General features: G+C 41.4%; 1 protein-coding gene across 2 annotated transcripts in view; it reads right to left on the bottom strand.

Moving 5' to 3' along the window:
* Positions 1-10,102, bottom strand: part of DGKI (diacylglycerol kinase iota) — a 472,815-nt gene that overhangs the window by 246,667 nt on the left and 216,046 nt on the right. The window contains exons 1-2 of one of the 2 annotated variants that reach the window (XM_055084815.1): positions 7,530-7,598; positions 6,108-6,164 (exon numbers count right to left, since the gene is read on the bottom strand). Coding sequence is in view for 1 of the 2 variants with exons in the window: in XM_055084816.1 (XP_054940791.1) it covers positions 6,108-6,164 (57 nt within the window). In the remaining variant the exon portion in view is untranslated. Of the gene's footprint in view, positions 1-6,107; positions 6,165-7,529; positions 7,599-10,102 lie in introns of those variants that run through there. The other variant, XM_055084816.1, reaches the window with a different exon arrangement.

The raw sequence follows: 10,102 nt of genomic DNA, 5'->3' as shown, positions 1-10,102 counted from the left end.
TGGGATCCTCCCAGACCGGGGCGCGAACCCGGTTCCCCTGCATCGGCAGGCGGACGCGCAACCACTGCGCCACCAGGGAAGCCCAAAAATTTTAATTTTAATGAGAATTTTCATGAGTATAGATGCTGTTTAGTTGATAAGAACTAGTAAAACCCCGAGTTGGTAAAATATTGAAATATTTCTATATTGGTTGATAAACTGCAGTTTAGTGCCCCTACCATCCCCCTGGCTCCTCCCTGGATGCTATATGCCCCCCGCAGCCCGCCAACACTGGAGCCCACTCCTACCTCCTCATTATTAAGCAACTAGAATGTTAATTTCGGGCATAACAGGTCTCCAAGATTCTGGAGCTCTCTTCTGAAAATAAATCATGTTACTGGGGCGATGTCATTGGGTTCTCCCACAAACTCAGAAGACTGGGCTGTGCCCCACTGATGGCAGTTGTCTGTCCAAGCTTAAATATCAATATAAACAATTTTGGGGGCCTATGGCTGCAAGTCCAGAAACCTGCTCGGTTATCAGCGTCCATACCTTCAGGTCAGTGAAAAAACTCTACTGGGGATGATGATATTGGACCCTCCATCTCTCTACTTCACAGATGAAGTGGACCACTCCAGCTTTCCACCCACTCAAGTGAGAAGCACTTTAGCCCACTGCCTGTTTAAGAATAGGGCCTGGGGAGGCCTGGGGCCAACTGCTAGTTGTACTCTATCCCAGTTCACATCATCGTAGGGCATGTTATCAGAGGGTTTGACTAGAATTATCGTTATCGTCCTCATTTTACAGATGACAAAACTAAGGTATAGAGTGGCGACTTCAAATGTCAGGGACAGAGCAAGGATTCAGACGCAGGCAGGCTGGCAGCACCGTGTTGCAGCGCCTCTCCTCTGCTCTGAAAGATCAGGTTCAAGCTCCTTCAATAAATGATTTCAATGACAGTCAGTAGTGAAAATATTGAATACATAAAAATGTCAGGCAGTATTATGAGAGATAGAAAAATTTGCTATAATCGCTGTTAGTTTAGCAGAAGCTGAGGGAGAATGAACAGTATCACTGATGTTAAGAGAAATTCTCTGCTTACTGAGATTATAAATCACCTAATGACTCTCAATTTAAGAATTTAAGGAGGGAAACATTGGAAGAATTGGATGCAATTACCTATGAGAAATCATGGCTGACTCATGGAATTATTTAGCTAGTGACAGCTCTAATCAAAAGATTAAACCAGCAGTTTCCACAAATCAACAATTATTTAGAAATTATAAGACTGACAACGAATCATTTCTGCTGCAACATACATTATTTGGTAAGCAGGTTTATAATACCATGTAGTTTAGTTTATTTAAGGAAAAAAATTTTTAAATTGTTTATTTAAATATTTATGACTCTGCAAGTTGTTAAATATTTTTAATACCATCCTTCCTAGGAAATAGGTAGGAAATTAAGGCCCAGATAAAATAACTTAAACAAAAGCACTACTATAGAAACTGAGTAATTGTCTCTAATCTATGGCACTGATTTGAGATGTCAAGTATCCATCTATTCAGAGGTCTTCTCAGGCCTGATATAAATTTCTTCTATTGCTGCTTGAACATAGCTGGAACAAAGTAAAAGCCAATAAATGTGTGCTGAATTGAATGAAATTCTCAATCTAATTTCTTTGACAATTAAATTGTGTAGTTACCATTTTGGAGGATCATCCATTGTCTTTATCAATTAGGGGGAAAAGACATTTCTATAGAATCACTGCTGTTTTATCATCCTTTTTTCCCAAGCACTTAAATTTTTCACACTATTCCCTTTTGACTAATATTTATCTCTCCTAAATTATTGAAATGAAATTAGACTCAGGATCTTCACATTGCAAATATGAGTGTTGATTCACTGCTGTTAAGCTAGCAAAGCAAGGCTGCTGACACCATAACATCTTTTTATTGTTCATCAATAATCTGATTTATTCATATAGCGTCTTCAAATACTGGGTAAGGAAAGGGTTATTACTTATGGGTGTTAAAATCTCGGTGATCCATTATTTCAGGGTTTATAGTCAGTGTTGTTAGCAGAAATGCATAACACAATTGTTCAGTTATTTTCAAAAACAGCCAGTTTAATTCATAGTATTATTCACAGAGCTTTTGAAAGGATCTTAGAACTTACAGCCCAATCCATGCAGCTTATCTCTAAGAAAACTGAGGTCCAGCCAGAAAGATTCAACTTAGAGGAGTCCAAACAATATTCATTAAGACATTTCCATGTATCAGGCACCCCACAAAGCCTAGGGGACAGTGATTAACAGCCCTGCTCCAGAGCCCAGCCCTAGAGACACCATCGAGGGGAAAGGAAGCAGAGGTGTCCTTTGAACCCAGGTCAAACTAATTCTAAAGTGATTGCTTCTTCCATTTCCATTAAGTAAACTACCTAAGGCCTCTTAATTAAGAATCTCTATGGGTCATAATCTGTCCTAAGTATCATCTCCAAACTGTCCTCTTAGACCAAGAGTTCTTAGACACTCGGGGAAAAATCAGCCCCTTTATAAATTCATTCAGTCAAAAGATATTCATTGATCACATCCTCTGCAACCTGCCTGGTACAATGACATTGGGACAAATTTCACGAGTCATCTCCCAAAGCTTACACTATAGGAGGATGGCAACAAACAAGCCGATGAGGAATAAATAATTATGACATACAGAGTGCTCTGAAGGGTAGAACAAGGTGCTCTGACAAAGAACAATGTGCAACCTACTAACCTACTTAGAGGTGGTCATCAAGGAAGACCTCTGAGGGGCTGCTATTTGAACCGAGGTCTAACTATAAGAAACAGCTAGCCATGCAAAGAGATTTCCAGTACAGCAAGGAAACACACAAATATAAGAAGGTGAGGAATATTTTGATGCATGACTCAAGAACTGAAAGAAAATCCATGTGGTAGCTGGATGGGTTGGAAGAGGTAGGCTGGGTCCAGCCTTTGCAGGACTTTTGACTTTTCATGAAAAGCCAAGGGTATGGTTTTCCTCTAAATGATATGGAAACCCCTGAAGAATTTTAAGCTGGAAAATGATATAATCCAACATTCATTTTTAAAGATGAGTCTCTTAAATCATGGCGGATTGAAGAGGGAAACTAAAGAATCCTGGAGAACCTATTGTAGTGGTCAAAAGTGAGAGATCATGGTGTCTCAGTCTAAGGCGCTGACAACAGAAATGGAGATAAATGGATGGTTTGAAATATATTTTATGAATAAAATTGATAGGGCTGGCAGATGAATTAGCTGTGGGGAGTACCAGAGAAAAGTAATCATTATGACCCCCCCTCACCCATTTTCTCGATCGAGGAGCTGGGCCAATAGTCATCTCATTTTCTGAGGTACAAAAGAATTGAAAAAAATTGTTCTTATGGTGATGGAAATAAAGAGTTTAGTTTGTAATGTATTATATGTGAGATGACTGTGATACATTCAGTGGGCATATCAGATGGAACTCCAAGTGTGGGCTGCAAATGGAAAGCTAGCTGTTGTCAGCCCAGACATGATATGTAAAGCCAAGGGATTGGATGAGCTCTCCCAACAACAGTAGGCAGAACATGGTCCAGTACTAAGCCCAACGAATACCAGGGAGTGAACAGCGAAAGGACTACCCAGTGAAATAAGAGGAACGTTAGGAAAGATGTCATGACAGGAGAGCATTTCAAGAAGGATGAAATACTGAGTAGTTTGAACACATCTGCAAGACTGAATAAGAACAGAAAAATTTCTAATGGATCTGGCATTAAGGAGATATTGGCAACACTAAAAAAAGCAATTTCAGGCTTCCCTGGTGGCGCAGTGGTTGAGAGTCCGCCTGCCGATGCAGGGGACGTGGGCTCGTGCCCCGGTCCGGGAGGATCCCACATGCCGCGGACCGGCTGGGCCATGGTGAGCCATGGCCGCTGGGCCTGCGCGTCCGGAGCCTGTGCTCCGCAACGGGAGAGGCCACAACAGTGAGAGGCCCGCGTAACGCAAAAAAAAAAGCAATTTCAGTGAACAGGTAGAGTAAAAACAAGATCAGAACAGGTTAAAATGCCTAGGAGGGGACACGCTGGAAACAATTTACGTAGTTAACACTTTCTGGAAGTTTAGCACTGAACACAACGCTGAGAATCAGAGCCGCAGTTAAGACACAGTTGGTGGTTAAGGACTATTTCTGTTAGTTTGTTTTTTAAGATGGGAGCTGTCAGAGCATGTTTATGCTGATGGAAATAATCTAGAAGGAAGGTGGGGAGTTGAAAATGTAGGAATGGAAGCAATAGCAAGTCCTTGATACGAAGACAAGGGAAGGCGCTGAAAACACTTATAAAGGGTCTGGCTTCCTGGAAGAGAAATAATAACAGCTGCTGAAAACACACCCCAAAAATCCTTGCATTAGAAAATTGCACATACGATTACAATTGTCCATCCAGAGAGAAAAAGAGAGATTAAAGGACAGGGAACCAAAGGTAGACATATGGATTCCCTGGTTAGAAATTCATATAGTCCATCTTAAAAACTCAAAACGGTTGCTTCTACTGTCCTAAATAAAATGTAGGGCTTCCCTGGTGGCGCAGTGGTTGCGCGTCCGCCTGCCGGTGTAGGGGAACCGGGTTCGCGCCCGCATACCACAAAAAAAAAAAAAAAAAAAAAAAAAAAAAAAAAAAATGTCTCCCTCCTCTGAGCTGTCGCTGAGTTATCTCCTGACCACTGCTATACTGCACTTGGGTGACATGGAGGGTAAAACAACCCTATCATTTTTCTTAGATTTCCTCACCCTACATATGACCCATAATTTTCCTCTGGCTGACATAATAGACAAGCACAGTGGGAGAGGACAGTTGACAGGGACAACTCTTGATATTTTCATCTCTCTCCAAACCTCCACCGCCAGCCTGTTCTCTCTCCATGTTTTCTCCCAATCTCCTTGTATTAGTAACAGTGAGATCATTCTTCTTCACAGTGTCTTTTTTCATTAACTGTCATTAACACCTCTGTACTCAGACGTCTTCTATTCCTATTCCATTCATTCCTCTATTCTTATAGCTTTAATTACTATCTCGATATGCTGACAATTCACCAAGGTCTAGCCTCTCATGCCCAATCTTCCCCATAAGCTCCAACCTCTTCTACCCACTCAGCTTTCTGTTGGGCATTCCCAGCTGGGGCCTCAGGACACCTCGAACTTGAGCATTCTACAACTGAACTCGTTACTTCCCTACCCCATCCTCAGAGCAACTCATTTGCCAACATCTAATTGCTTTTTCGGAGAAGAACCCTTGTTTATTCCGAGCTCCCCTGTCTTTGTGTCCAAAATCCAATCAATTACTATACCCTGTCAATTCTGTTTCCTTCAAATTCATATTCTCCAATTTCCTCCGTCTCAGTGTTACTCTTACTTCAGATCACCATTATCTCTTGCCTAGATTCAGAGAACGGCTCCTCAATTTTTTTCTCCGTGCTTCCAATATTGCTTGAACTATATGGCATTCCCTCCACACTGTAGCCAGAATAATATATTCTGTTTATAACAGTTTAATGCCCCCTCTAATTACTAGGATGATGAGACATTCAACTTGCAGCCTTGCTAACAAGGGCCTTCATGGTCTAGCTCCTGCTTATCTCTCAGGTCTCACGCCTTCCTCATACACCCTCTCACTTTTGTGCTTGGGTGCCTGTGTTCTGTCGCAAAGGCTGTCACTCACCTCCTAGCTAAGCCCCCGCCCTTCACTTAGATCATCCCTTTGGGTCTCAGTTTAGTTGCCACCTCTTCCAGGAATTAAAATGGACCAAAAGTCAATAAAATGCTACTTCTTTCTTATCTTTTCAATTCTACCACCTCCTCCTCCCCCTACTTTCTAGTTCCATTCAATAAGACCTTAGCTCCCCAATACATTCTGTGAGAAGAAGAAAGGGCAGTAGACACACACTGAAGAGACTTGGGGATTTTATTGATTGTATGTGTTGATGTATCGAAAAGAAACTGATGTGGAATAGAGGGAGGTGGACTTTATTTTTTTTAATCCCTAGTGAATATCTATGAATCCAGTGAATCAATGGGAAATAAAAGGTGGTATTTGAGCTAGAGCTCTGATATACTTACTTCTCTTGGTGATCTTGAGCCCCCTTCTCGAAATGTTGGTTTACATCGGAAATTAATCTGTCATTTAAAAAGAAAAGTGTATTATATTAGAGATAAGCACCCGACTAGAATGAGTTACCTGAAAAAACCAACAGTGACAGATATTGAGACTACAGAAAAAAAAAAAACCTCAAGGAATAAGGAAGATAGTCTTACACTATTCTTAGACTTTTGAAATCATCACCTTAGATAATCCCAAGTGATCCTGTTATCCCCAATCCATGACTCTTCAGTCTCACTGATGAAATCAAAGTATCTTTAGACAGTAATGCTCTTACGCCATAAATTTGAGAAACTGAGATAATAAAGAGGCAGAAGAAAAATATATGGCAGCTGAAATCATCCAGCTGTGTTTTAGATTTTAAAAGTTGGAAAATATAAACTTGAGAAATTTTTAGTATGATGAAGATGATTCACAAAAATACACAAAATTATTCTTCAAGCATTCAGCACTCCCTTACTTTTAGATGGGGAGGTCTCCTTATACATTTACATCTTCTTTAGCTACTTGATAAGGTGAAAGAAGTGTAGACATGAAGTAGGAAATGAGTAAATGGAGTTGGGACAGCAAAAAAAAATTATTGTAAAATATTACTAGTCATTCCCACAAAATATCAGTTGGCAACAATTGATAATGTGTCAGTAAAACTAAATGAATTTCCCCGGGGACTAAACTATTTCAATACATTTACACATGGCAGCTCAAGATAGATAATGCACAGAGAATCCCATGTGGAAAAGGAGCAGGAAGCACGGAAGGAAGAGGACAGCAGAGAACTCACTACTGGAGCCTTTCCCTTGGCCCCGATGACAGATTAATGGACTCTGCAGAATCCACTTCCTCTGGAGGAAAGACACCACCAGAATGTCACTTCCAGCCCCTCCCACACATTCATGCTGTGTAAGCAGGAACGCTGCTCAAAGCAAGGAACTGAGCTTCTGGCCGGGCTCTCTCCCTTGTAGCCAATTTAGAAAGAAGTATACTTACAAAGGTCAGACATGTCTAAACAATGATTTTAAAGAGCTATGGAATTTTTTTTCTTTAATACGAAACATCTTGTGGAAAATCCCATGGGTGAATAACAACGTTTGTTATTGTGAAGAAAATTAGTACACGTGAGGCTTTTATCTCTAACCATATTATTCCTTTTCCTAAGAATCAACATAAAATGATATCAAATTATACCTCAGCAAACAATAAAGTGAATGAAACTTAAGCACTGTCCTTCCATCCTTTCATTATTAATCTGGTGATAATGTTGGACTTCCAGGTTTTTAAAAGAGCATTGTTTTCAAAAAGTTGAAAATGGAAACTGACACCTGGTCTTTGAAGTCCAAACACTTGCAGGGTAGCAAAAATTGCAGTAGGTGGCGCTGTCTCACCTTTTCTAGCTGTTCGATGCAGGCGGTGTGGACGACGATCTTACAGACCGCACACTTCCTCCTGAGAGCTGATTTCTACAACAGACAATTCAAAAGACAAGAAGAAATGTTAACGGTCTGCTCTGAAGAGCTCCCTGGTAGTAAAGAGAGTATACATAAATGAAGCAAACGTAAACCAATTTAAAACTTCATCAGAAACATTCAATAATCGGACAAACTTCAGCAATAGTACTCTGACCTACCAAGTAACTTCATATCCATGACTGAGGGTGGCCTAAGATTTTCTCTTTAAAATAGAATTATACTAGCTGCTGTATGCTGAGTATATAGTATGAACCAAGCTCTTTATTCTGTTTTTTTCTTAGTTTCATAACCTAACATTGTAGGCATTACTATCCTATTTTTTTTCACGTTTACTCTAATAGTTAAGGGGTGGGGCCAACATTCCAACATAGGTCTAGGTTCAAAACAAGCATTGTTTCCCTACAGCCAAACAGTCTACATTTCAAGGGGCCATCCCCTTGGACTTTTATTCCCAGCACAAATCTATACAAAGCTACTTGGTTTCTGCCCAAATCTTCTGGAAAGTAAGAAGACAAATTTAACTTTTACAAGTCACCATCCTGTCACCATCACCATCATCATCATCACAGCAGCAGCAGCCCAGTAACAGCAGAAGCAGCTAAGATGAATTTAGCACTTTCTATGTGCCAGGTATTCTTGTAAGCACCTCACAGATAGTAACTCATTTAATCCTCACCACCCTAAGAAATAGATACTATTCTTACTGCCATTTTACAGATGAGAAAACTGAGGCCCAGCAGGGGATGTGCCCAAGGTCATATAATTAGAGCACAGCAGGGCCAATTAGTCTGATAGCAGGCTCATGCTTAAAAGCATACACAGTTTTGGCCTCCCTGACAGTCAGTACCAGTTAAAACTCACAATAAAAATATTCTCTGAGGTTTATCTTTTTTCTAACAATAAAAAACAAGCAGCAGGGATAGAGAGAAAGGGGTGGAAATCTCCATTCAATGCTGACGGTGCCATGTAAAATCTGAGCTAGAAATGCTCAGGTCTCTCTATGGAGAACAGGCTAAAAGGCAGATCTGCAGGAATAATTTGGGGGGTTGAGCACTGAAAGAAACTTATTTTAACAAAGCCAGTCTGTGACCCAGTCCATCAAAGCATCCGAGTGTGAAAAGCCCGAAGTCCCTGTCCTTAAGAAAGACACAAGACTCAGCTTCCGCTACTGAGGACTGGCTTCCCCTACTGAGATGGGATTTTTAAGGCAAAAATTGAGGTGTGGCTGCTACCAAGGAGCCTGGAAGGACTGCAAACCAGCACCTTGGAAGGTGCAGAATCAGGAAAGAAACTGTAGCCTCCCGCCTCCTTCGTGGTTCTACCCATTCAACACGGAGTCTCCACAGTGCCACCAGCCACCAACCGAGCATCCAGAACGCTGCAGTCAGTACCGCAGCAACGACACACGTCGTCTTGATACCCGCTGACTAAGGTCTAGGTACCCTGCTTGCAAACGCTTTCATCACTCTTGGCTTTCCTCTGCCTGAGGAAAGAACATGGTCGGTAACCTTATGTAAGCTTGGCAATCGACTGATTTTGCCAAAAAGGAGGATAAGGGAAACCCAAGCGTCTAGCTACACTACTGAAAAGTCTCTTGGCTCTACTACTAAAAAGAAAGGGGGGTGGGGTGGGTGGGTGGGGTGGGGGTGGTGAGAACAAGAAGAGTGACAAATACTAGTAGCAGCACCAGCAATGGCAGCATCGCTCAAGGCAACAATAATAAAATTCTAGGTTTGCAAATTTTCCTGAGCTAAGTGCCCATAAGAAGCAAACTATTGTTGCTCTCCTGTTTGTTCTGGATCTCCTGGTGGGGATCACTGCTTTAGCACCACCCGCAGCACATGCCTGGGGCTACTGAGTGCTCAAGTTACAGTCAAGCTCAGAGTTGATTTCACTCTACTGGTTATCCACTAAACCCCTAGTAGATTTCACTGCACGCAAGCAAAGCAGCACTCTCATGGTAGCAACCACTGATGGGCTTACTTAAGGCCGCCTGAAAAACCTCCTTCCTTACCAGTAACTTCTGCCCTGGTCTAGCCTTGTGCCTGACTGTGTGCTCTGCATTGGGGCCTGCAGAGCTCCAAGGGCTCCTTGAGGCTCCTACGGAGTCACTGCAGATGGTAGGAAGGGACAGATGTGCACTCGCTGAAGCCAGAATACCCCTTCTTTGCCCTGTTTTCCATCTGGATTCCAAGTCAGAATCTCCTTTGAATAGGGATCTTGCCTGGAAAAGTTTGAGAACCTGTGGCTTAAGACTGTCCTCTCTCAGCTTCCTAGGGTAACATGTATCTACACCGATATCATTCATGTGTAATAATTCAAGTGCATTGTTCTACGGATGATAATATATGAAGAAAAGTGCTTTAAGTTATAAAACTAATTTTATTTAAACAGTGTTAAATTTTAAAAGGCCCTCATAAGACATGCTTCTATGCCTTCTGAGGCAGAATATATAAAACCATAATCTGAATCTTTCTTTACAATCACTA

The sequence above is a fragment of the Physeter macrocephalus genome, chromosome 5 (assembly GCF_002837175.3).
Source record: "Physeter macrocephalus isolate SW-GA chromosome 5, ASM283717v5, whole genome shotgun sequence".
Taxonomy (NCBI): domain Eukaryota; kingdom Metazoa; phylum Chordata; class Mammalia; order Artiodactyla; family Physeteridae; genus Physeter; species Physeter macrocephalus.
The sequence above is the reverse complement of the archived record's forward strand: the minus strand, read 5'-3'. Positions and strand labels throughout refer to the sequence as shown.